The 27,821-nt window shown below is 39.0% G+C and overlaps 1 protein-coding gene across 8 annotated transcripts in view; it reads left to right on the top strand.

Moving 5' to 3' along the window:
• tai (basic helix-loop-helix family member taiman) overlaps nt 1-27,821 on the top strand; it is a 301,547-nt gene that overhangs the window by 186,567 nt on the left and 87,159 nt on the right. For 7 of the 8 annotated variants that reach the window (XM_083122707.1, XM_083122705.1, XM_083122710.1 and 4 more), the window contains exons 2-8: nt 10,227-10,334; nt 14,288-14,438; nt 14,906-15,022; nt 19,233-19,410; nt 20,585-20,718; nt 22,184-22,411; nt 24,891-25,120. In XM_083122707.1, coding sequence (XP_082978833.1) covers nt 10,267-10,334; nt 14,288-14,438; nt 14,906-15,022; nt 19,233-19,410; nt 20,585-20,718; nt 22,184-22,411; nt 24,891-25,120 — 1,106 coding nt within the window. In that variant the 5' untranslated portion in view covers nt 10,227-10,266. Of the gene's footprint in view, nt 1-7,752; nt 7,862-10,226; nt 10,335-14,287; nt 14,439-14,905; nt 15,023-19,232; nt 19,411-20,584; nt 20,719-22,183; nt 22,412-24,890; nt 25,121-27,821 lie in introns of those variants that run through there. The other variant, XM_083122708.1, reaches the window with a different exon arrangement.

Genomic DNA, 27,821 nt, shown 5'->3' on the forward strand with positions numbered 1-27,821 from the left:
TTGTCATATCGAAAGTTGATCCGAACAGTAAGATCGATCTAAGAATCTCCCTTCATGTAATTTATCCCCTCCCAAAAAGGACGTGTAATTAAATTTTAAATTGGGCTTGGGGATAAAATAATATATTTCCATTATGTTATGTACATTTTAAAATTATTGTAATAGCACGGCTTGTATAAATCTAACGTTTAAAACTTTTCCTCATATATATTTTACTGAAAGTATACAATTTGCTATCAATAATTTTCGTTGTTTTCCCACATATGACTTTACACATTGTACTCTTGAAATGAAATATTATGGGAAAATCGTAAAAAGTAGTAGTTCTGTAATGTCTGCTTGTTCACAGATGTAAATTGTCAAATAAATATTGTCAATGAAAATTGGTACGTAAACAAAAATGACAAATTTTAGGAGAACCTCTCGCGGCCCGTTGTAGTTGATGCAAATGCCCAGCGGCCTAGAAACGCTGCTCTAAATTACGCAGCATTACATGAAGGGCTTGTGGACGCAGGGCCCAATACATTCTCGTTTTCGGCCAAAGCGAAAGTGATGTGATCAGCACCATGATCCGCCGTTTTTAACCTCCCTCCCCCAAGTACTTCAGGTAATGAAGCTGGGTAAGTCCCAGAACAGCTTTATGCACGAAGTGTGTCAAGAAATATTCCCATGTGAGATCTAGGGTTGGGGAGGGGAACGCGACGTAACCAGCCCGTTGAGGACCAGACCCTGCCAAGCGGCGTTCCGTTCCGTTGGGTGACGCGTGGTCACGTATTAGTCCCATCGTCGATGTTTGCTGGCTTTCGAGACCGGAGTGCGCTACTCTCGCTTACAAGTAGCTGCTCCCGAATTGTTCTCATGATGCTGGGTCAGCATGGAAATTTTGGAACTCCCTCCGTGAATCAAACCGTGGGAGCTAACAATTTGGCTACGTGGGAGTTCTGATTTTATTTTTTTCATTGGTGTAACGTATTGTATGTAAGTAGTGCTTTACATGATTGAAGGGATACTGAACACGCGCCAAGTTGGCACTCTGCTATATTTTACGCGAGCTTTGAAGGGTCGTAGGTTTTATTCCCGATTAAGTCACGCGTGTATTCTTGCTGTCCTTTTATATGTAGAATTCAACATTGAGTTAATCTATGCCATTAACAGGATGGCTACTTACCGGGAATTATGTGTGAATTCTATTTGATTTTTTCTCCGTAGACGTGAAAAATTGCAACTTTTATTCATCCAAATGAATTCATACATTTGCAAATGCCCCGAGGCAAGTTTTTCAGTTTATCTTTTATTTTATCGAAGGTAAAAGTAAGCTGCGTGGAAAATAAAACAGAATTCTCTCAATCCGTTCACTTTGTTAGTGTCCTTTGCAGAACAATCTATCTGACAGACGGAAAATTATTGCAAGATAAGAAATCTTGAAACTGATCAGGTAAATTTGAGTTTGAAATTCTTATAGAAGTAACAATCTTTCTTACATTAATATATCCCGTAACATTTGTGACTTGTGTTTATATATGAATGGCTTATTGCAGAAAGGGACCTGAGTCACATTTTTGGGGTATCGGAGTTAATGGTATTTTTTATTTTCCTAGTTACAGACACATCTTTTAGTGCAGAAAGGACGTCAGTCACACGAGGCTATAACCAAGAAATTGCACAGTGAAAAGTGTACTTTAATGCAGAAAGGTACCCGAGTCACTGACTCGGGTCCTTTTCTGCAATAAACCTAGCTACTCTGTAGCGACGGACACTGGTCCCTTTTCACAGAGAAAGAGAAATAACCGTGTGGAAAATAAAATTGGCAACTCTCAAACAAGTGAAAAGCGATTTCCGTAAGAATAGTGCGTCTGTAGTCGTGGTCTGTAGAGGGTGATTTGTGTTAGTGCAGAGCGGTGGCAACTGTTGTGAGATGTTTTGTTGCTTGTTATTACAGATATGCAGGACGAGAGTAGTGTTAGCGACGTGAGCGTTGACAGTCCAAGAAAACGTAGGAAAGGAATTCGACATCCGGAAACATATAACAGAAATGTGATTAGAAGTGCAAGGGTGAATTGACAGGAGTATGTGAACTACAGGGGTGTTACAACTCCTGCGATAAGAGTGCGGTCGCCTTGTAAGTGCCCAAAACAATGTTATGAGCAATTCAACGAAGACGAACAACGTGCAATTTTTGACATATTGTATGCAAAGTAAAGATGAACAGGATATACATTTGCAGAGAATGATCCATGTTGAAAATGTTAAGACACATCGTCCACGCAAAGAGTTGTTAAGTACCACGTACTACTGGCAAGTAGCAAAATACAAGTTTGTCGTGAGGCGTTTTGCAGACTTTATGATGTGTCAGAGAAAAGAATAAGGCGTTTACGGAAGTTACTGTTAGAGGGCAAACTACCTCATGATATGCGCGGACAGAGCAAAAGTGGGAATATGATTAAGGCTGAGGATATACAGGCAGTGCATGGACATATCTCGTCTTTTCCAACTAAACGTGGACATTATGCAGACATCAAATACCTACATGAAAACCTGTCAATTCAAAAGATGTATGAACTGTATAAAGAAAAATACCCTACGTCCGGAATAAAATACAGTTTCTACTACAAGTATTTTAAGGAAAAATTTTGCGTTTCGTTTTGGGAGGCCACAGGTAGACACGTGTGGTGTCTGTGAAGAACAGACTAACAAAATGAAGAGGATATTTCTCGTCTTATTTCTCACAGTTTCCACTTTTATTGCAGAAAGGTACCGGAGTCACAACTTTTTCATCTCCACTGTCTCTAGCAGCATACTGCAGGGGGGCGCATTGAAAGTTGCAAAATTAACTATTCATTATGCTGACTATTTGAGCCAACAACGGTACATTTCTTTCTTACACTATCAATATTATACGATTTTTCTTGTTTTTCTCGGAATTGTGCAAAAGTGACTCACGTCCCTTTCTGCAATAAGCCATTCATATGTATTTCGAGTCCCAGTATGTGAAATGGCAAATGTAAACTCCGCACCTTAACTTGAATATTTTAAATAGTATATATACCGTTTAATTAAATTGAATTAGAATTTTTGGATACTGTGGAATCACACAGACCTTTTATATTGTTAATATATTTGTGTGTGGATGGTGAGAGGCGGTAATGCGTAAGGTTGAAATAGAGAGAGACCATGTGCTTGTACCCTTGAATTTTTGAAAAGTTCGCCTTGAAAACCGGGAATTATACTTAAATTTTATCATGGTCCTAGAGTGGCCACCCTGATTAACTTCCACTGTTGAAAGGTAAAACACATACAACTTCCAATAATGATTTAACGAAAGAATGTCAACAGAATTGTATCATTCTTTACGTAGAGAGACTAGAAGAAGCGCCATTTATGCCGCATGTGAAAATCAAAAAAGTTTGTTTTGTGTAATGGCTGCTATGCGGGCGAATGTGCCCAAAGTCGAGGTGACACACTTTTTCATGTGAATGAGAGTTGCGTAAGAGCTCACGCACTTCTCCGTGGAGGCAAAATCTCGCGATCGACGTGCTTTTTTAAACTTCGTTTTCTACCTTACGTGCAATTTGAATCTGTACGCTTGCGCATCTCACTGGCCTAGTGACCTGCTTTCGCACAATGCGGACTGCACCGGCCTCGGAACGCCTCATGTGCTAACCACATGACTCAACGGTGGATCGCAGCTATTTTGGATGTAATGCGTATCTTTTTCCTTCTTCCACCAAGCCTCTAATTGTGTTAGTGCCGAGGTGCAAACTTGCGTACATTGTCCATGTCTGATCTTTCGAAAAACATTTAATATGAGGGTTTGTTTTCGTCTGATGCTGTTTATCATGTTCGTTGAAAAGCGATTGTACAGTTACATACATAAATGCGTCCAAACCATGTCTCTTGAGCATAGAATCCCTCTAATGTTTAGGCTAGTTTTCTCCGTGCAAAGTTGACTCTTATGTATAGGAAAGCCTGTGTTTTGTGAGTCATATTTTTCAAGGCTTGTCATGCACTTGTCAACAACCTGTGGGGCTCCTGTAGCGTGTGGAGTGGATGTAAGGGCCCCGAACATTGTGAAGGTGATTTGAACAGCACCATTCTCCCGCCGCCGGGAACCATTTCATAAGAGGCTGAGTGAAACTATGAGCTACTTTATGCAGGGGCCATGTTCGATAAAATCCCACCTTAGATCACCCTTTTAATGTAACCATCATCGCCATCGTCGTGCCCACCTCCGTGGCAGGATGTTTAACACAGCGCGCTACGACGCCAGGGCATCCTGGCCTGGTGTTCTTTGTGTCATCATCAATTTCATCATATCACTCATCCTCATCTTCGCGATTAGCGAAAACTGGCATAAATGTGAGATAAAATAAACTCAATGAATCAGTCACCATAGTCGCGATTAGCCAAAAGCGACAGAAAAATACAATAGTTTAAAAATTCAGTCTGTGAGCAACTAAGAAAAGTAATAAGTACATGGGCGCAACCTATTTCTTTGTCCTTTTTTATTATATACTTCCTATTTAATCATTCTTAATGCCTGTTTGCCTGCTTATTTTACAAGTTTGGAGTATTTATAAATGCGCACTATAGTGATAACTAATACATTAGTGATAACTTGTATTCTACCCTTTGTTTTTGTTCCAAGACTGGCGGTAGAGCAGTAGATTTGATTCCAGGATCCGTTACTGAGATACCAAGGCTGTTAACGCTCAAACAAGTGTAGTTCTATTTCTTGGGAACAGCGGTGGTCCAGTAGGTAGGCGCTAGGCTGGAGACGCAGATTTTGTTCCCGGCGTGGGTCCTACCCAACCTCTTTCGTCCCTTTGCGGTTATTTTCGTCTCTTATCCACCTGTTGGGTTAATTGCGACGATCAGAATAATGATAAACGGACACGGTGATATTAATTTTGTTAGAACATCGTGGGTGGATTCCGATAGATTCCCGAAGGTTCAGGTCCCGGCAAGGTGGATTGGTTTAAAATCAGGTTGATTTAAGGAAATGTAATATGTAAACTGTACACACACACACTTAAATTTCTCGATTTAAAATTCAGTAATTTTTATAGGCAAAAATAGCAAACATTTTGTGTAGAATAATATACAAAATACTAATCATTTTAAACCGTAAAAAGTGTCATTATCATTAACTGTAAATAAATATGGCAGCTGATATTTTGCAAACTATGATTTAAAATATTGTCAAAATTCAGCTGCAAAGACTAAAAAAAATATTTTGTTACAATTATGTAGTACATCCAGAATGTTTTATATTCAATGGAAGAAAAGTTACTGAAATTATTATAGTTTTATTAACACACTCAAACATTTCCATAGTAGGTTCATATATACAGTATGAGAAACAGAAAAATGTATATTTATATATATATTTTTATTGGCTTTAATCAAACTGTTGAAATATTTACAGGGCCGTTTACCAGAAAAAGCCTTTCTATATAAAAAACATTCATATGTATGGTGCCAAAAAACATACAAGCAATTTGAAGCCCGTCTTTAAAAAAAATAAAAAGATAGATTTTAATTAAATCAGATTTAAATCAAAAGATCGTCAAAAATGAATTTTTAAAATAAAAAAAAACAACATTTTTATCCACCCTGGGTCCTAGCCTGAGCATGTGAAGTTGTGACATCCCTTCATCTGTTTCGTCTATGCGCCAGTCTGTAAAGTAGTCTTGTCTTGTTTGTGCCGAGTGCTAACGAGCAATGAGGTTCCAATCAACCTTGCTACTTAAATGTTTTTCATCCACTTGTGAAACGGTTATCTTCACCATCCAGCTGAGCTATTAATAATCTTCAGACTCCGCAATGTCACATAGCAGTATTTGCATAATTCCGCATTACATAAATATACATACTATCTTTAGACTGATATACACGTCCATGCAAGTACTCCCGTCTCAACGTCCAACACATCATGTCAGTCCCTTCGCTATTTTTTTTATGCGACAGCTCCTCTTTAGACCTTGTGCTCTGACAGTGTTTTTTCCCGTTATGATTTTCATATCACCGCGATTAACCCAAAGAGGCGGGAAAGCGACGTCAAAAAAGTTTGTGTAAAAGCAGCTTTATACTCAGATAGGCTAATAGGAGAGTGGAGTCTGAGCCACTGTGCAATGTATCTCCACCGGTGGTCATAACTCGGGACCACTTTATCACAAGGCAACAGCGTCGCCACGACGCCACCGGGGAGGCCCAGGAAGACAACGTAAAATGAGAAAAAGGTAAATCCAAAATCAGCGGATGGCCGAGGTGTGAGCCTTGCCCGTGATCGAGAATATGTTGGGCTGTACTTCCACAATGACACGGTGCAGTCCACAGGAAGAACTTTACTTCTCGTTGTCGCAAGTACGTAGATTTATTGTTGTTTTTTACCCATCACGCTGGTTGCCATTGCCCTTTGTCTCACGCGCCCTACGGATCGTGTGACCAGAGCCGCCCACTGGAATCAATTGCACGCTTCAACACAAAACACGGGAATTTTTCCCATCCTCGGATTGATGCTGCCTTCGACTAAATTGCATTTCGGTGGCATTGTGTAATTGGCACCTTTCACACAACTATCTTGGCCGAGAGGACACGTGGACGTTTTGCTGAGTAGAAGGGGAAAGGGACACGTAGGGGCTTTAACAGCTTTATCGACTTTCAATGATGTTACATCCTCGAACCAAGAGCTTTGCGGGCGCGAGTATGTCTTTGTTTGCTGCTGAAAGGTATTTTTTGGTACCAATTGAAGAGCCGCGGTGGTCTAGTCGATATGGCGCCTGACTGCCACACGGGAGATCTGTTTCGATTCTCGGGGTGAGTGATGTAAGGTCGGAATTTTTCCGGCCTTGTCCCCACATAAAGGCTCTGGGCTTACCCAGCCTCAAATCACTGGGTACCCAGGGGCAACTCCGGCGGGTGGGGGAGGTAAATGCGGCCGGAGCGTGCTGCTGATCACATCACCTCCAAAAATTGCCGAGATTGTGTGGGGCCCTGCCTCCACATCCCCTAAATGTGCCTTCATGGCACGGTGCTATATGCACGGAGAACTTTTCGTTTTACCTAGTACAAACGTTTTGCACATAACTCCCATAGAAAAATCGGGCGAGTTAGGTCTGGCGACCTAGTAGACCTACGACATGGTGGTCATTGCCACTAAGTATTCTTTGTCAAGGTTCGTGTGCGAATGCACATTAACGGGCGCGGGACACCTCTGAGGGCAATAAGGACGAGTTTGTCTCCTAAATGTGGAAAACTGCACAAATGTTCGTGTCTTATCTCCAAAACTATATCATATGGAGTGGGCAGTACCGCTGTTGATTGTTGAGATCGGTAGTTTTCTCCCCCATTTCCGCGAATCCTCTTCATGCCAAAAGTCATGGTAGCTGTAGCAACACGACGCACGACGAAGGGGTAGAAAACTTGGACGATTCCCCGGCAGTTGGACGAAAGGTGATGCCAATTGAAGTTGCTTCCCCGGTGACCCCAACCTACCTCAACTGACCCTAATGTGTCGAACTCCATATTCCATTGTATCTTGGCCATCATTACAGCTAGTGTGAGTGTTTGTGTGCGCGCCTCCGTCGCGGTTCTGTCCCCGCCTGCTGCCTGTTGAATCGTGACGTCACGGGCGCCGGCCTGCTACTAATCGATGGCCCGCATACTTCCTCGTATTGATTCGGGGCGGACCCACTGCATGGTCGTTTCTGATCCTGTGTGCTGTTTTAACATGGTGCTGTGCGGCCTGCCTGCTTCAAGGTTGTAACGCATGGATTAAAAAAACAGTTTGTTGTTGTGGGGCCTCTCGTCAACGTGCTGCGAGGGAAGTAAGCTCGGTGTTGGGAAGAGATTTCGCTGCAAGGCAAGTTGTGGCAGAGGAGCGTTATGCGGTCGTAGTGTTTTTGGTGCTGCGTTAATCGCGTAGTGAAGTTGTTGTTTTCGTCCAGCGTAGGCGCTGGATAAGATGCCATAGCAGACGGCACAGGAATAGCAGTTGTCACTCAGCTGACAACCGACTGCCCACACACCTTTGGCTGATTAGAATAGGCAGTGTGCCTTGTGGTGCCATTGTGATATGTAGTGCGTTGAGATGGAGTTGCGTAAGGCAGTGTGCGTCGCTCAGTGTTTGTAGTGGGTGGTCATGGATATTAGTATCCGTTCGAGAGATTGTCAGACAGAAAGAGAGCAACATCTAAATAGTAATTTATCTGTGCTATGTATATGACATTTCATTGGTAGCTCTGTGAAACCATTGCGTCTCATCTCCCCATAAACCTTCTAGCCTTTGTTAAAGCGACTAGTAGCACTTTTGAAGGTTTTCCCAACGATAATTGGCCTTTGTGTAGTGAAAAATATTGTTGTCAAGGTTCCTTTGTTTAGATGTCTTTTCGTGGCACTCCTGATTCAGATCAGTGTTTGCAGGTGGACAAAATTATTGCCTTTGGTAATTGAAATATTTATTTTTTGTAATCGGAATCGTCGTAATTCACCATAATCGCAACTATGAGAACGAATGACAAACGAATTTGCTTATGCCAACATACTAACCTAGAACTCTGGGTCCAGCAACAAGGTATACCCACCCACTCGCAGACTTTAGAGGCCGGATTGTCATTCTGAAGACAATCTCAAAGATAAACTAGTATAAATAGCAGAATATTATAATTGTTTCACAAATTGAGAATAAAAGGACGTTCAAATGCTTTTCTGAAAGCGTGGTGGCTAACGAGGTTGTGTAATCAAGGAGTCCTGGGTTGGTTACTTGGTGGAAGCATATTATATTGCACATCGTTTTGGATCCCATTCTCGACTTTTCCAGTTAGCCGATCTGCTACAAACGTTTACGGGAGTACGAATTCAAATTGACCAGTCGATGAGAAGTAACTGAAGGCTTGTCAAACCTGAGAAGGACCTTGGCCTATCTCAGCAAAAAGTCTCGTTCTGAATTTTCAAGAAATTAGTTCCGCGTAATGCGAAATGCATTCAGGAATCAACATTATTCTGTCTCATATTGTTGCAACGCAATGATTTATACAAATGCTAAAAGACTTTATGCACACCCTGCAATTTGTGTAATCGCTAGAATTGGCAACCTTATAATTCGCGATAAGCATGAAACACAATGCCTTACTTGTTAATTTGGAATTTTGATAAGATGCAGCGTCAGCCTGGATCCAGGCATGATACATCGAATTTTAGATACCTCAGCAAGCCTAAAGTATAACCTCCGTGTTCTTGGAGCTATCGTGTTACTTGAGAACCCAGTGTCCGTTGGGTCATCAGTGTCGTAAAACAAATACATTTTGATTTAAAAAGCGAAATTTGTTCCAACACTCATATGTTAAGATACACGTATCGACATTCTCTTTCTCTGTCACGCTGGTTTTTCTCATTTCATTCTTTCTTCATTTCTTACCTCCCCCCCCTTTTCCAAAATGCGAAAACAAATGAACTTATTACACATTAAATGTCTAGATAGTTTCGAGGGGACGATGACCTCCTTGCCCCTCCCATGAATCCACACCTGATGGTCAGATCTCACTTGAGGCTGTAATAGAATTTTATTTTAGTCCACTTTTAGCACAGATAGGCTGGACCTACAGTTTAAAGTGGGATTCAACCCACTATGTACCTCCACCGAGTAGCAAACCTGAGACCCCTGAAGCTCCAATAAGAGTCGAGGCTGTGCATATAAAGTGTATTTGAAACATACTGGTCAGAATCAATGGAAAACATTAAAGAGCAAAATTTTCTCTTGAGGAATTTTTAATTTGTTGTTTCAACTGCTATAAGAAACTGTACTGGGAATTGAAATTGTGACAATGTAGAAAATTCATCACTTAAAATTTCTTAAGGTCACTCCATAGCTAAACAAATGACACACTCTAAATGACAAAAGTTGTTCGAGAGGTCCAAGGGAAACTAGTTTTTGTGGTTAACATCCTTGGACATGTATTTTGATTTCATTTTTTCCATTTCTTATGAAGATGCTTTTGTACTTTATTGAGATTCCAATCCAATCAGGAATGTGCCCGTTTCATATGTACAGCTATTTGAAATGCAAATTATCAGTTTAGCCTACAACTGAGAGAATAGCAAGAGGGAAAAAATTGCAGTAGAAAACAAATAAGCAATTGCATTTATTTGTATACTTAACACATTTATGTAAAACATTTGCATTTACTATTTATTTTGGTGTACTGATGATGTTTATTTTGTCCTTGCAGGCTTGGCCCATGTGACCTCAAGGACCCAGTCTGGGTCAAGATGAGTGCCATCACTGGAGTGATAGGCAAGAAAAGGAAGAAAACTGATACAAAACCTCAGTCGCAGATGTAAGTTTTAATTTCTTATACTTCGGGGAGGATGGGGTAACAATAGAAAATTGGGTAAAATTTACTGCTTTGTATCTGGCGTGGTTAATTTGCAAAGAAAAATGTTAGCAGAGTCAGTCAGGGAAATCAACCTAGTAGTAAAAAGTCATGGAAAATCAAGTGGTTTCTGTACTTGCCAGAATTTGGGAATGTAAATAAGTTCACTTGTTTGTGTATAAAGAAATATTTTCCTAATTTATTTTGATAAACATTGGGTAAACTTTATCTCTTGAATGGCAGGTGCAACTTAACACTCAAAAAACTTGGCTATTTTCATGTTAAAACACCAGAGAATTGTCTTGAAATTTATCTTTGAAATAACTGGACAACCTGCAATAGTTGGGGAAATTTGTTTTATTAACATAATAGGAAACCTTGGTTTGTTGATGCTTTTATTGCAGAAACTTACCCCATAATTTAAAACTTGGTTGTTAGCAGGGCTCGAAAAATCCCGGTCGCCATGGCCACAAAAAAAATTCACCCTGGCGACTGTGATCTTTTGCTGTAATATTTACGAAACTTTGACAATTCTAAGTTCAAATTGCAGTAGATCGTAAGTTAGCAAATATTTTTTTTTCTTTTATCAACGTTGTGAACATTCCATACAGTCAGTAACAATTTCTTACCCTTTGTCCCCCAACACCCCATTTCCTGCTTTCTCAAATAATTTAGCGATGTTTTGAATACAGTGATGCTCAGCATCTTATACAGTGTGTTTCAAAAGTTGCAAAACCCAAACTTTCGAAATGTATATCATGAAAACCGTAAGAGATATTTACACCGGGTTTTCTGCATTATAAAGGCTCATCCATTGAGATATTTTTCAATGCTTAAAATTCAGTTCACTCCGTACAAAAAAATATATAAATTAATAACTGACGGAAAGCAGCATTCAAATTTTTCCAGAAATGAACTTCTGAGTAAGAGAAATATGTAAGAAGTGATCGAAGGATCATAATTAGACATTTGATGACTGATGCCATGTCAGTCTGTCATTTGAAACAAATATTGGTCATGTGCAACATTTGATGAATTTTTGACTGGCGATTTTATGGATTGAGTGAAAAGTGCCAATTTTGGGACATATCTCCGTATATGGCAACATTAGCAGGTCGAAATATTGCCAACAGTCGCATGCAACATGTGTCTTAAGTATTGGCTATACATTTACGTGAAAAATCTTATATCAAGATTTTGTGCAGAAATAGAACTTTTAGAGAGAATCCTAGGCTGCCCCAGTTTACATCGAATTCTCTTCGCTCACTTTCGCCACTACTGAGCCTGTTTTTTTAAAAAAAAATTGATTCAGTGTGGCGTATTCATTGGAGCAGTGCGTGTGCATTGCTGAAGAGTACAAGGTAACCAAAAAAGTTCTTGCCGTTCTAGAACAGTGATAAACAAAGAGCAATACAGTGGATGGTACGTACCTTTAGGTTTCGAAGTAATCTCCAGCAGCATCCAACACCTTTTGCCAACGTTCCTGCAGCTGCACAATACCCTGGTGATAAAACTCGGCGGGCTTGGATGCAAAGAAGTCCGTGAGTGCGTTCCGCAGGTCTGCCTCATTTGCGAAGGATCTCCCATGGAGGTGGTTGTCGAGGGAATGAAACGGGTGGTAATCTGTTGGTGCAAGGTCCAGTGAATATGGTGGATGGCACAGCGTCTCCCAGCCAAGTTGCTGAAGGGTCTCCCGGGTCCTGTTTGCCACATGTGGCTTGGCATCGTCGTGCAGAAACAGCACTCTCTTGCGATTCACCAATGCTGGCTTCTGCCACAATGCAAGGTGCACCCTTTGCAGCTGCTGAGAGTAGAGGTCAGCAGTGATGGTCTGACCAGGTGGAAGGAGCTCGTAATGCACCACTTGCCGACAATTCCACCATACAGAGAGCATAACCTTTCGTGGGTGCAGAGGTGGTCTTGAGGTGTGAGGAACAGGTCATGTGGCAACAACTTTGTCTGGTACGCTTGGGAGTGTCATTGAGGACCCACTTTTTGTCACCAGTGAGCAAGCGATCAAATATGGGTGTGTTCAGGTGCCGAGTGAGCAAGGACAAACAGGCTGTCACTTGTTATTCCTTGTTGGATGCCAACAATGTGTGGGGTACCCACTTGCTTAACTTGTATGACTTCCCTATCCCATGCAGGTGCAGTCTGACTGATTCAGCGGAAACATGGAACCTTTCTGCAAGCTCATCACACATTAGACCACTGTCCCCCTCGATGGCTGCTTTTAGGGCCTCGTCATCCAACACATGTGGTAGTCCACAGCGAGGTTCATCCGAAAGGCTCGCATCTCCCGAACAGAATTTATGGAGCCAATGCCTGGCAGTGCGTTCGTTCACGGCATTCTTCCCAAATTGCGTGGCAAATGCGGCGACTTGATGCGGCAGCTGACAGGCCAACTTTAAAGTCGTACAACAAACACACGCGAAGAAGCTGCTTTGATACCTCCATTTCTCTTCGACACTGGACGAGCTATGACTGCTGTGTGTGCACAACGTGCCTGTATTACTGATAGTCGATGGTCAGAGTAACTCCCGATCGCTTGGCAGGCACGTGCGTCATTTTGTTTCCTCTCTGTGAGCGCATGATTAATGGGACGTCAAAAACGGCAAAAACTTTTTTGGTTACCATGTATTTTACTACTCATTCTTACACTCATGTGCAAGAGGTTTTCCAATAAAAATGCCCTGCTTCTGCTGTACCTCATAAAGCAACTGTTTTACAACCAGTCAAACACCAACAAATGATCCCACCCACAAATTGTATAAGAGTTGGTATTTATTGTTGAAAATCAGTCTCAGATGTTTTCGGCAAATTAACAATGTTTTTTTAAAATAATGTAATTGCATTTATTTAGAGAAATGCTAACATAAATTTATGAACCCAGTGATAGCCTGCAGGATTAGTTTAGTGCAGAAAACCCGGTGTAAATATATCTTACGATTTTCATGATATAAATTTTCAAAGTTTGGATTGCGCGACTTTTGAAACATACTGTAGTATGCACAATTGCTAGTAGGTGGTTTCCTGGCGCCTGATTTTCAGAGCTGGCGCCTAGCTTTGAAGAGAATTTTTCGAGCACTGGTTATTAGTATGTTAGAGCACTCCAGAATGGTCTGGAATTTTTTTAAAAGAAATTACCTGGAAAGACCTGGGGAATTTGATTAGCCGAAATAAGTAGGAACCTTAGTAAGTAATCAAGGAAAGTGTGAAAATAATTGTTATATTCTGTATGTTTTGTATTAGATCATGAGGCATTTTTAGAATGGATCTGATTTTTTTTTAGCTACACTCATCTTGATAAATCATGTAGGATTGAAGGATTGTAGGATACAAGAAAATCTGGCAAGTTTGACATCCATACCTTAAAGGGAATGGGTTTACTAAAACTTCATGGCACAGCAGCCCTTTGAAATATTATTTCCATTGGTTGATGTGTGATCATTGCTACTATTATCTGGCCTTCTAGATGGGAGTCCGATGGGAGTCCAATACCTCTTTTTTTAAGGAGCTCCCCAATTGTCCTCAAGGTGCTGAATTTACACCAAAATGTTTGGAACTCCAATTGGAAATCAAACCCATGACTACTTGCACTTAAGGCAAAAGCACTAACCATTTGACTATGTTCTGCGATGAGATTATACAATAGCAATAACTCGTGCTTTTTGTAGCTATTATTATATTCTAAAAAATTGTGAACTTCAATGAAAAATGTTAGCATAATATAATACAATACAGCAGATACAAAGCATGAAGAATATTATAAAGCTATACACATACACTTCATTCACATGGTTGTAATATATACTTTTCTGCACATAAGGTACATATAACAAAGTGAATGTTGCTTATTGATTTTAAAATTCCTTGTGAAGTTAGTAATTGATTAATGTTGTTCTCTTGCATTTCAGCAACAAGTGCCTTAATGAAAAACGTCGCCGTGAGCAGGAAAATATTTACCTTGAAGAGCTGGCTGAGCTGATTTCTGCCGGCTTTGCGGACATGAGCTCGCTCTCCGTTAAGCCGGACAAGTGTGCCATCCTCCAAGAAACTGTGAATCAGGTAATTGTTCCCCCATTTTACTCAAATTCTTGTGCAGCTGTTAGTTTTGATATTCCTTGTGTAATATTCACAAATTTCACTAACAATTGCCTATGTGTGTATGCATATAGTTGAATTTATTAAGCATGTAGGGGAAGTATGGAAATATTGGATAGACATGATGGTGCCAAAAAATTAACTTGTCATTAACAGAGGTCTTTTTACATTCCTATTGTAACACTAAGTTTTGAGAGTGCCTCTTCTCTTGTATTGACTTGGAAATTTTCTGATGTGTGGAAAATTGAAGCTACGACAAAACAGTGTTTGATTAGGAAGGAAAGGCAAAATGGATATTGTCCCATTGATGTAGCTTGCGGATGAACCATTCAGATGTGTATAACGCCATTATCAGCCAGGCGTGGACTTGCAAGAGCTCTATATATTTTCCCCCCTTTTTACATTACAGTAATTCAATAATTATTTTCCAGATTCGTCGCATAAAACAGCAGGAGGCCTCGAACAGTGATGCCGTTCAACAAGGAGAAGTGTCATCCTCCAAGCCCTCCATCTTAGCTAATGAATTCTGGGGACCTTTACTTTTGGAGGTAAGGCACCAACCATCTTTTATATTTTGAAATTCAACATTATTCGGAAGGCATTCCTTTAATCTCTTACTTTACAAATACACCAAAGCTGGATGTAGACAGACATTTCAATTCAGATCTAATCATGCTTGAAAGATTGATTTGATATATTATTTTTCGCAGGTGATGTCTTGTGAATGTTGAAAGATTGTCGTGTGTTGATATTGCATCCCAGCAGAAGTTGATAACCTAGATATAATAAAATGAACTAAAATGTAAACTTGATTTTTCTTCAGATAGTCAAAACAGTGACAGTAATTGAATGATCTGACACAACCAGATGTTCAATAGTTTCAAACTGCCTACAGGATAACTCTAGTTCTTTCCATGAACAGGTGCCAACCCATTTTATTTGAGCTGAAATAAAATATGGATCCCACTTTGTGTGTTTGTGTATAAATAGGAAGGAAATAGGAAAACACTTATTGGACATGGAAATAATAAAATTTTTGCAGCCACGGGTGCATCTTCTGTCATAGAGGAAAAAAGAGATTGCAGCAATGGAAGTGTGTGTTCGACCTGCAGAGTTGCCGTGTCCTTGAAGATATAGATGGTATAGAAGAAGGTGGTTCTGTTATCAGGCATATCAAAAGGTGTGCCTGGCTGGGAGGGGAAGAGAGGCTTGGTAATTGGGATGAGAAGGGGAATGTTACTGATTAGTTTTGTTGAACCCCCCCCCCCCAGCCTGAACAAAACCACTCAGTAATGTTCCCAAGCTTCCCTTTCCATCAGATTTGCCCCCAACCACCATACCATACCATACCACTCACGGTTTTTAACAAACCTGAAGAGAGATCCACATTTTTTTTTGTACCATCTATGTACGAGGGCGTACCCAAAAGAAACCGGAATTTGCCAAAAAAAATTGCCGGAATATGCCAAAAAAGATGAGTTTTATAAACTTTGAGTTACAAATACCTTAGTATCCTTCAAAGTATTGTCCATTTGACGCAATCCACTTATCCAAACAGGTTCCCATTGCTTGAAACATTTTTGGAACTCCTCAACTGTGATATTGTTCAAGGCCTGAAGCGCATGTTCCTGAACTTCCGCCACATCGGCAAAGTGTTTGCCTTCAAGCTCGTTCTTCATGCGGGGGAATAAAAAGAAATCACAAGGTGCAAGGTCCAGTGAATACGGAGGGTGAGGAACAACGGGTATGGGCTGGGGCATTGTCGTGGTGTCCACGCTTCCAAATTTCTGGATGTTTTTGCAGCACATTTTCATGCAATCGCCTCAACACATCCATGTAGAAATCCTGATTAACAGTTTGACCTTTTGATGACGATCTTCGTAAACAGCATTTCACACTTTTTCAATGTTTTCATCATTTCTTGCTGTGGCAGGTCGTCCAGATCCACTGACATTTCCCCCTTTTTGAAACGTGCAAACCACTCATACACTTGCGTTTTACCTAGGGTGTCTTCTTTAAATGCTTCATTAAGCATCACTACAGTCTCAGCTGCAGTTTTCCCTAATAGGAAACAAAATTTCACACACACTCTCTGTTCCTTCTGATCCGCCATAGCAAAATTCTCAGCAAATGTTTCTCAACACAAAGAATGTGCGGCACAGCACAGCTCCACGTCTACACAGGGCAACAGCGCTCAGCACACTGGTGCGTCATACTGTCTCCTCACTACACCTCGCGGCGGAAGTAGGAAGTACATCGGGCTTTCCCGCCAGATAGATATGCTTTCTGTTTTTTTTGGGTACGCCGTCGATTTCTTCGATGTAGACCTTAGCACCATTGTAGTTCAAACTTGTATTTTTGTTTCCATAAACTTTCTTTCATCTGTGACTGAAAATGCAGCCTGGTTCATTTAAATTTTTTCCAGTGTGTGGTGAGTATTTGTTTCCTTCTGGTCCTCCTTACTTTAATCTTTTATATACACTCATGGACAAAATTAAGAGAATGAACCCAGAATGTCATTTTCTGGGTGAATCACTGACCCAAATGTGCAAAGATTGTGCCCCAGTGAGAACCCCGATTGACTGATGTGCATATGTTAGCGAATGGGACGATGGTGGCTGCGCTGTGGTCGCCATAGGTAAATAGCACTGCAGGCCCACCCACCGCGTATTGCATCCGAACAGTTCAGCATGTAGGTATTTTGTGTTGAGACAGTCTTGGTGAGTTGATACGCAGTGTGGTTCAATGAATATCCACTTATGCCTAGATGACGAATTGCGATGGAGAATAGTGGACAGATTGGAGGCAAGCCAGGCTCAAGTGCAGGTGTCCTGAGAGGTCAATGTGACCCCCAGCATCATCTGTAATTCATGGGGCCAGTTCCAGGAGTCTGGATCCATAACCAGAAGGCCTGGGCAAGGGCATCCACAGGCCACAACAGCAAACTAGGACCTTTATGTGGCACTGACAGCAAGGCACAACAAAAAATCCACAGCTACACAGCTCTCCCGTGACCTCTCTGCAGACACCGGAACCACTATTTCCTGACAAACCATGTCCCGAAGGCTTCATGAGAGGGGATTGTATGCCAGACGACCCGCTGTGTGAGTCTCGCTCACCCCAGACCACAAGAGAGCCCGCCTTGAGTGGTGCCAGGAACATCAGCCCTGGACTCAAGACCAGTGGGGCCATGTTCTATTCAGTGATGAGTCAAAGTTCAGTTTGGACAGTGATTCCCAACGCATCTTCATATGGAGAGATGGTACCTGATACCAGCCCTCAACATCATTGAAAGGGACTGCTAGGACGGTGGTGGTGTTATGGTAAGGGCCGCTATCATGTTGGACTGCCTTACACTGCTCCATATGTTTGATGGAGGCACCCCGATTGGTCACAGGTATAGGGTGGAGATCCTGGAACCCTATGTGTGCCTTTTCCAGGATGCTGTTGGTCCACAATTAATCTTCATGAATAACAATGCCCATCCACATAGGGCCCATCTGGTGGATGAATATCTGGAAACAGAGGATATCCGGCGTATGGTTTGGCCAGCCAGGTCCCCTGACCTGAACCCAATAGATAGGGGCATGCATATTTCGTTTTTGACGAAAAAACGAAATTTGAAAAAACACATTGTAGTGTTAATTTTTCATGTCTTTGAAAGGTGTGAGGCGCATTTTGTGACCATATTTTGACACGAAATAATGCGAAATGAACTGCAAAAAGCGAAATAAACTATTAAACACGAAATTTAGGGTTTATTCACCGACGCGACACCTTCTGAGGTCTGAATTATCCTGAGAGTTATGCAATTCCCGGAAAATTGATTAATTCTGCTGTTAATATTGGAGAAGCAAAAATGGACTCCTTTACACAGAAATAAACTTAATACTCTGATAACTACATAAATGTGCTATTAGAAGTGATATGTTAATTCTGTGGAATAAGTGTAGTTTTTAAATCAAATTTAGGATTATATTCACAATTTTAAAACCAAAATGTCATTTTATATAGCATTCTTTATGTGATTATTCACCGCTATAACACCGATATTTTATTTTATTTACCGCTTTTGAACCCGAAATTGACTCAGTTTTTGTACCGAAATTTTGCTTTTTTATTTACCAAAAATATGTGACTCTACCAATAGAGCATGCCCGGGATGCTCTTGACAGGGCCATTGCGCATTGTCAACCACCTCCCCGAACCATCCAGGAGCTAAGGAACGCCTTGGTACAGGAGTGGATGCTACTGCCACAGGGCATCCTCAACGGTCTCGTGACCAGCATGGGACATCATTGTGCGACCTGTGTGGCTGTGAGGGCTGACCACACACCCTACTAATGCCATATCAGGTGAGTTCTACGACCTCTTCATTTGAACACTTATGGTGTGATGCTCATTGTTGACTCCCATGCCGGCGTACCTGCATTGTCATATGCTGGTGTAGGTTGTTGTATACTTTTGTGTATTCATGCCGAATGTCGTTGCATTCCATCTGCTACTTTTTGCACACGTCACAATTCTGTGTTCATTCTCTTAATTTTGTCCATGAGTGTATGAGTGCATGCATGCACACAAGCTTGTACTTACACATCTTGTAAAATCTTAGGTAGAACACAGAAAAACTGTATAACAATACATTACCCAGTCTGTAGAAGACTGAAAATGCAGTTGGAAATTCTTAAGATAATTGCAGTATGTTAGTTGTACTAAAACATTTCCAGTGAAATTAATATTATACTTACCTCTTTCCAGGCCCTGGAAGGTTTCTTATTTGTTGTCAATACGGAGGGAAAAGTTGAATTTGTGACTGGAAACGTGCACCATTTCATCAAGTACACTCAAGATGATATTATTGGGAAAAGTATCTACAACATTTTACACCACGGGGACCATGCTCGCTTCAGTTCAACTTTGTTACCTATGTCTATAGGTAAGTTCTAAAGATTCATTTCTTTACACCACGGTGCTATAGATTAGTGGCCTTATCGAGAATTTTTTATTTGAGGATGGCTGTAAGTTTGTTTTGGGAGGTATAAAGCTATATGTACGTAGCTCCTATACTATGCCAATAAATTAGACTTTTGTGAAAAATTTTAGCAAGTATTTTTTTGGGGGGGAGGATGGGGAGATATATCACTGCTTTGGGGACTACCAAATATTATCCCATCTCGTCACCAGTGAAATAAAAAGTTGAGCTCGGAAAATACCAGTGTAAGCAACCACGCAAGTAAAGTTACCATAATGCCTTTCATTTCTCTTTTTTGAGTATCATCTAGTGCAAAAGGAAGCAGAAAATATGATTCTACAAACAATCTGTAATTTTATCTCTAGTGTTTGTCCACTTATACACAGATAGACTAATTGGGACTGGACCTACAGTTCCACTATGTATCTCCAACTGGGCAGCAGGCCCAGTACAAATATCAAGCTAACAATGAACAAGTTAATAGTTCAGACTGAAAAATAAGTGTTACTGTGAATTTCTTTATATTTTGTAAGAAATTCGGTGAAGTATAATCAACATTTTAAAAATTGAGCTTGTGTGTAAAAGTGCACATTGTTAGTATAGACCACCAATTCATCACAGAAAAAGTGTAAAAATATTAGCTTATATTCTTGAAATTTCAATTCTATTCATTGCAGCATATAGTGGAGAGAAAAAAATTATTTTGTGGGAAATAAATTAACATGGATACTGGGTGAGACCACCAAAGGTGTTAAACATAATATCCAGGAATGTATACTTCTCTTTGTAGGGACAACTTTTACAACTTTTATTACTAATATTATTGTTACTACACATTTCAGTACTGTTTCACATGTGTTTTCAAGAATTATGTAAAAATGAAATGCAGTGTCAGTTGCCTATTCTTCTTTGGAATAGAATTTTGGTGGAGAAGCCACTGTTTGCACATGTGATTATTGTTATTGGAATTTATATCTCAATTATTTAACTATCCGGTGGTGAATAGGAGTGAGCAGGTATATTTTGAGTACTCTTTGTAAAGGAAGTACTGCACATTGAAGGAGAGGCTTTTCTTTTGCATTTTGACTTGTAATTGAAGAGAGAAATGCTGTTAGTATTGATGGATGTTTTTCTGCAGGCTGGCCAAGTGATCCACAACCTCAGTCAAGAAAACGAAGCTTTAATTGTAGATTACTGGTCAAGCCTCCTGATGATCAGGACGAGACTATGGAAGAAAAGCAACAAAGAGTATCAAAGTATGAAAATATGCAGGTACGTGAATGCACCCTTATCTCTTACATTATTATGGACAGTATCCTGGATATATGAATAAAATATGCAGTCCCATCTTGATGATGAAAAAAAAACAAAAACTAGAGGCTTGGATCTGTAGTACTATTTCAAGGTTTTATATGATGATTTGAGGAGTCTGACTTTCATGAATATTATTTTAATCTATTTTGTCAGTTTTTAGTTTGTTACAAACTTTAAAATAATTTAAGTCATTAATATTTACAATGTTAGTAACCCAGTATTCAAATTATAATTGCGCATTCAAAATAAAAAAAAAGCTGCCCAGTAAGCAGTATGTAGGTTCGTTCTTCTTGCATTTCTAAATTTCAGTGATACCTATATTACTCAACAGTGTAGCTAGAGTATTCATGTTGAAGGTTTTGCAAGTATTCACCTTTACAGTTGTGGCCTTCTAATAGTCTTGAATTTCTAATAAATTTGCAATTTGAATGTAATAGCACTACATTTTATTGTACTGGCTACTTAGCACATTCTTTTTCATGTGTACATACAGTTCTTTACATGCAATGTTACATTTCAATTTTGCAATTGAATGCCCTGATCCTTCATTATACATTTTTCTGCTCAGTCATGATTAGTTACATTATGCACCACTACAAATTATGATATATATGTGAACCTAAAACTAACTTTTTTGTAAGAGTTTTAAGTTTCAAAAAGTGTAATAATTAAGATGAGGCACAGTTTTGAAGGAGGTGCACATTTATTAAGTTCTATCAAAAAGGATGCAAGTATTGAAGAAAAGGGAACTTCAAGGGGTTGTTTGGATTTCTGTAGACGTTGCACCTGTAAACAGATCTCGGCTGGGTTTTTAGCTCAATAAAACTTGTTAAAAATAACCTCCAATAAATGCATCTCAATTTCCCATATATTTCTTACGGATAATGTAAATACTTGCTCTTCAACCTAAGTTTTCACTAATATGAGCAATGTTTGGCATTTTTTAAAGGCCAAGTCTTCCCGTTCATGTGCTTTGTGCAGTTATCTGAAGTAACATGTACACTACTTCCAGAGCGATACTTCCAGAAGCGGCCATGTAAAAGTCAAATTACCATCCATTACAAGTCTACATAATCTTCCTCTTGTTCAGCTGTTCGGCTATGTGAAGGAAGCTGTTACTACACAAAAATCATGGTCGAGCAAACAGAAGATAGTTAATAACAGTAAATATACAAATTACTAAGAATTCTGTAACAGAAAATATCTAGTGCCTCCAAATTGGTACAAGTGCAACAAAAAAGTAGAAGAAACGCACAGAGGTCTCTCTTTAAAAACCATCTTAACAAATGCCTCTTTAGAAAAGGAGTATTTCTGAAAACAAAAAAGCATTTACAGACATCTTCATTAGCAGTAATGAGTACTTCTTGTTTCTTTGAAAGAGGGTGAAAATATGAAATAAGTCTTTTTGTTATTATCATTTCAGGTCTCTTCAATTTCATTTCCAAATGAGAAAACTGAAGGTGGTGATGTATCTTCTGAATCAAGTGAAGTTGGACCGTGTCTAGTTTGTTTGGCTCGACGTATTCCTCTAAACGAAAAACCAGGTGGCTCCTCTGTCGAACAGTTTACTATGAAATTGGACACAGGTGGCAAAATAATTGGAGTAGATACAAGTGGTGTTTCCTCAACGTACTCTCAATACCTCAATAAGGTACGTCACAAGCAGTCCAACTGTGTTTGTATACAGTAAACCTTACTATTCAGAAGGTGAACCTCCAGGGATCAAAAAATATATAAAATTCTTGACATCTCAAACCACAACAGTTGTAAAATAATTCTTGGGTGCAGAGTGGTGATCCATTCACAAGCAATCTTTTTGCCATTTGGAAAAGCTGAACAAAGACTAGAATACATGTGTTAGGGAGCTTTCCAACTTGACAAACGGTAATAGACATGATGCCCCAAGTCTTTAAAAAACATTCACTGTGCATACAGGACTATGAGAGCGAGATGACACTTCGCATGCTGTTGAGAAAACAGACCATTCCCAAGTGACAAGTGCAGCTTGGGACACTGGTTAGAAATCTAGCTTGAATGAACAGGTTATTTCTTTGTGAACCTGGCTGCCAAATTAAATAATAATCTCTCTGCATATTGTACCTACAAGCACAGTCATAGGTGATGGTACTTCTTGAGACTTCATTTGTTACAAGTGTGACTTTTCATTTTGTTCCTAGCATCCATCATGCTTCCTGCAGCAGACAGTTTTTTTTTTTTTTTTTTTAAATGCAGAAACGAAGTAGTTGTATTTGTTATGGTTTACATGCTACATTTGTGCTACCTTAGTGGCAGAGCACTTTGATTAGTTGCCTGTCTCACTACCAAACGTTCCGGGTTAGCCTTACCATGCATGTTCCTTTGTTAGTGTCCCCTTCATCAATTTCATCTAAACACAATTTCATTCACATTATTGCAATTTGGTCCGATTAGAAAAATGATGAAAAATACAAAATATAAAAGTTTCATTTGTTGATTGTATTGTACAAACAGCCCAAGTTTATTGGCATTGATTTAATACCAGCTGAGTTAATTAAATATGGTGGAAATTCGTTAATATGTCAAATTCATAAATTAATTTGTTTAATATGGAATAAAGAAGAAATCCCCTCAACTGTGAAAAGAATCCATAATTGTTCCTGTGTTTAAAAGAAGGTGATAAAATGAACTGCAATTATTACCGTGGAATTTCTCTAATCTCAACAACATACAAAATATTGTCTAACATTCTTTTAACAAGACTAACACCATATGCTAATGAAATTATAGGTGATTATCAATGTGAATTTAAATGTAACAGATCAACTACAGATCAAATTTTTCACATCAGACAAAGACACTTGAAAAAAAGTAGGAATATAATCAAAATGTCCATCAGCTATTAATTGATTTCAAAAAAGCATATGATTCGGTCAAAATACATTAGTAGAGGTTGGAATACCTAAGAAGCTTGTTAGTATGATAAAAGTATGCACCAGTGAAACAGAAAGTAAAATTTGTGTGGGTATTAATGTGTCTGACAAATTTACAATTCATGATGGGTTAAAACAAGGAGATGCATTATCTCCATTGCTCTTTAATTTTGCCTTAGAATATGCTGTTAGGAAGGTAAAAGAAACTAAAGAAGGACTAAAATTAAATGGTGTGACTCAGTTGTTAGCATATGCAGATGATGTAGACTTACTGGGGGATGATGTGAATACAATTAAGAATAATGCTAAAATATTTTTCAAAACTGCTAAAGAGATAGGTTTGGAAGTTAACAAAGAGAAAACTAAATATATGCTTACAGGCGGAAACAAAGTGTTAGGTAATAATCAAAATCTAATTATTGATAACAACTCGTTTGAAACAGTTTCCAAATTCAAATACTTAGGAGTAATATTAACAAATGAAAATTATATTAAAGAGGAAATAAAAAGTAGGCTTAATTCAGGAAATGCATGTTACTTGTCTCTTCATAAACGTTTGTCTTCTCGTTTAATATCTAAGAAACTAAAAGTTAAAATCTACAAAACAGTAATTTTGCCTGTAGTATTATATGGATGTGAAACTTGGTCCCTTACATTGAAAGAGGAACATAAATTGAGAGTATTTGAAAATAAGATCCTTAGGAAAATATTTGGACCTAAAAGGGATGAGGAGACAGGTGAGTGGAGAAGGTAAGGTGAGTGGAGAAGGTTACATAATTTAGAACTACCTAATTTGTATTCATGTCCAGATATTATTAGAATAATTAAATCCAGAAGACTTAGGTGGGCAGGCCATGTGGCACGAATGGGAGAGGAAAGAGGAGTTTACAGGATTCTTGTTGGGAAACCTGATGGTAAGAGACCTGTAGAAAGGCCAAGACGAAGATGGAGGGACAACGTTGAGATGGACCTAAGGGAAATCGGTAGGGATGGAAAAGAGTATATAGATCTTGCTCAAGATAGGGAAAGATGGAAGGCCTGTGTTGCTGCAGCCATGAACCTTCGGGTTTAAGAAGGCTAGAGAGTTAGTTAGTTAGTTTATAGTGCACTTGTGTATTGTCAGATATTAGCATGTTGCATGTACCCAGTATACATTTGGTTTATAGCATCAATCTTCACTCTCATGTTTTCATTTATTAATAACCATTATTTTATTTCCAGGATCTTATTGGATCGTTACTTCAGGAGATGTGTCATCGTAGTGATTTCCACATGGTTACAAATCACCTTAAAGAAACATTGAATTCTGGTAATAGTACTAGTGGCATATATAGACTCAGAGTAACTATGCCAGATAAATACGTCCATGTACAGACAAAATCTAAACTCTACAAGTCAGATTCAGTTTCTCAGGAGACCGATTTTATAATGGCCGTGCATTCCATCATTGGGTAAGTTCAGGTTTTATTTCAATTTTTTTTAAAGACATGCACTGCACACTCATGATTATAGTCAGCACAAGGCTTTTGTTGTACATTTCATCTTCAAACACGTGAAAGCAAGCTTGCATATATATTTTTTGTAGTTCTAGTTTTAAAATTTGTGTGCATTGTGCTTGATATTTTTTTAGACTCTACTCTGGGTTTGATACCTGTTGGAGCCACATAGCGGTTTTGGACCACTTTAAACTGTAGGTCCAGTTCCGATTAGCTTATCTGTGTATAAAGTTAACTTAAAAAACATATTTTTTCCCTGTCCATGTATGGTAATTATTCATTTTCATCTTTGTGCATGACATTATGTTCAAATTTTATATCGCCTACTGAATACTGGTCTGTCATATCTCCACTTTTTGTCAGAGATGAGTTGATGTTATTATGTTCTATATATATTAATGTGTCACATTCTGAAGTGACATATGTGGGGGTCAGGTGGTGTGAATTGTTATCAATAATAAAATGTTTATGCAAGTCTTGTAGCGTATTTCAAATTCACACAGTCTAACATACAAGGAAATTTATTCAGCCTGCAATATAGAGGATACGTCACGGGAAACTGACAGTTTTCAAATGGAGAGTCCGAAGCAGGGAGAGGGTGTAACGTTCTGGTTGGTGACAACTTAAATACAAAGGAATAAGCTACCATGCATTATAAAATTGGAGGCCGGGATTTTATCTTTAAGTATTCATACAGAACATACAAAACTTTAAGTGGTTGAGCCATTTGCCGTGTTTGTCACGACGCCTCAAAGTTACTAATAACTTCAGGAAAACTGTGTGCTGGGTCTCAAATCAAATATGGGAGCATAAGTTTTGATTTCATGAAATAACACATATTAAGCAATGTCCTTGCTGGAAAGTGTAGCAACCTGCAAGATAAATAGCATACGACACTTCCAGTTTGCATACAAGTAAACAACAATGCAAGAAAAAATATAAATATATATATATTTACACTCTCTAATCTACGATCACCTCTAACTATGAGAAACTACAACTATGCCCTTTCTTAGTAGCTTTGCATTGGGTTGGAAATCATTGCATGTATTTTTAAAGTTTCAACAAATTAACACTTTTATTCAATGGTTTTCTTTCAACAAGAAACTTTAACATTACAATTTGTCATGATGCTGCAGTTTAACAACTGTCGGGAAAACAATCCAACATAGACATGAATGATTCTTTAACATTTATTGTTCACAAGGAATACAATTGAACATCATTATTATTCACAATTGTGTAGTTGCTTTTAATTTTGCAAGTAATTTGATTAAACAGTCAAACCTTTTTTATCAAGTTCATCACACTGTTGCGGAAATGATGCAATTTACAATATTTCTACGAATCCAAAATAACGCGTAATTATACGCTTTCTGGAAATCTTCTGTAATTTCACCTAAAACTACTTCCTCATTTTTGACCTGCAAAAATACTACTTACTTGGGATCAACACACAATTATACTAACTGCAATGCGAACATCTACAATTTGACTAGCATTTTGTTTTATTTATTACGTGATAAAACTTGAGTGTTTTCAACCCTTTTTGTACATGTATCTAAACATTTACAACTAAGATGCTCACGAGGGCGAGGTACTACATTATAAGTGAAAGGTAGGTATCATGGTTCATGACAAAAGACTGCGCAAAATTAGAAATCATCACGATTGAATCAAATTTACTTTCGGCGACTGCATCTCTCTTTTGTTAATTCGTAGTACATTTTTTCACACTAAGAACAAAGTGACGTGATTGATAAAGCACCCGATCGTATTTTTTTACTATTTTCAAGAAAGTCTTGATTTAACAAATGCAGTTACATAAGTTCCAAGAACGTTCCATTTGTTTTGTTCGCAAAATTTGCCAACTCCCGTCGCAATTACGCAAGGTTCAGTTTAGTCAGTATTACATGGATTTTAAACAAGCCTACACATCAACTGAATTGCCTATTTTCACTATTTAGTGAATTTTGCACTCACTTTCGGCAATCGTCAAAAATCCAACGTGTTTGAGGGAATTGCAACTTTCCACTACAACGGGCACTAATAACAAGTCAACTCTCATACCTGAACATAAGGTGCCTTTGAAGTTCCTCAGTTTTCACGTTATTCAAAGATTATACTCTTCCATCAATGGTTGGCGAATTGTGGTCCATCGTGTTGGCAAAAATCACGTCCATAAATCAGACTTATATATATTTTGCATCCCAAAAACCTTTTTCCAAAAGTTCTAATTTGCTTCACTCCATTTTGCGATGTGTCCAAATCGAATGTTCTAGTCAGCTTTTGACTGTTAATATTCCACAAGAGTACCACATCATGCTTGCAGTATTTTAGGAAAAACATTGAGAAAGCAACCGCCACTGCAAATGGCCTCGAGAGAACTGTTCTCGCTATCGTTCAAAAGCCAAAACTCCTTCGCTCGCCAGATGGCGTGATGATGCACATGAAGTAGAATACAATGTAGGTGCTGCCATCTGTGTTGAAAAATCAAGAAACTAACTGAATTTGCTCTCGTATTCTGAGCGGGTACCGCAAACAACACTTCAGTGTTGAGATTGTAACGAGTTTCAGTGATTATATAAATTATGTACAAGGAAATCATGGAAAATCATTACAGGGGGGAGGGGGGGTTAGAGATGAAAGTAGGGTG

Source organism: Lepisma saccharinum, chromosome 5 (assembly GCF_977018435.1).
Source record: "Lepisma saccharinum chromosome 5, izLepSacc3.1, whole genome shotgun sequence".
NCBI classification, from domain to species: Eukaryota; Metazoa; Arthropoda; class Insecta; order Zygentoma; family Lepismatidae; genus Lepisma; species Lepisma saccharinum.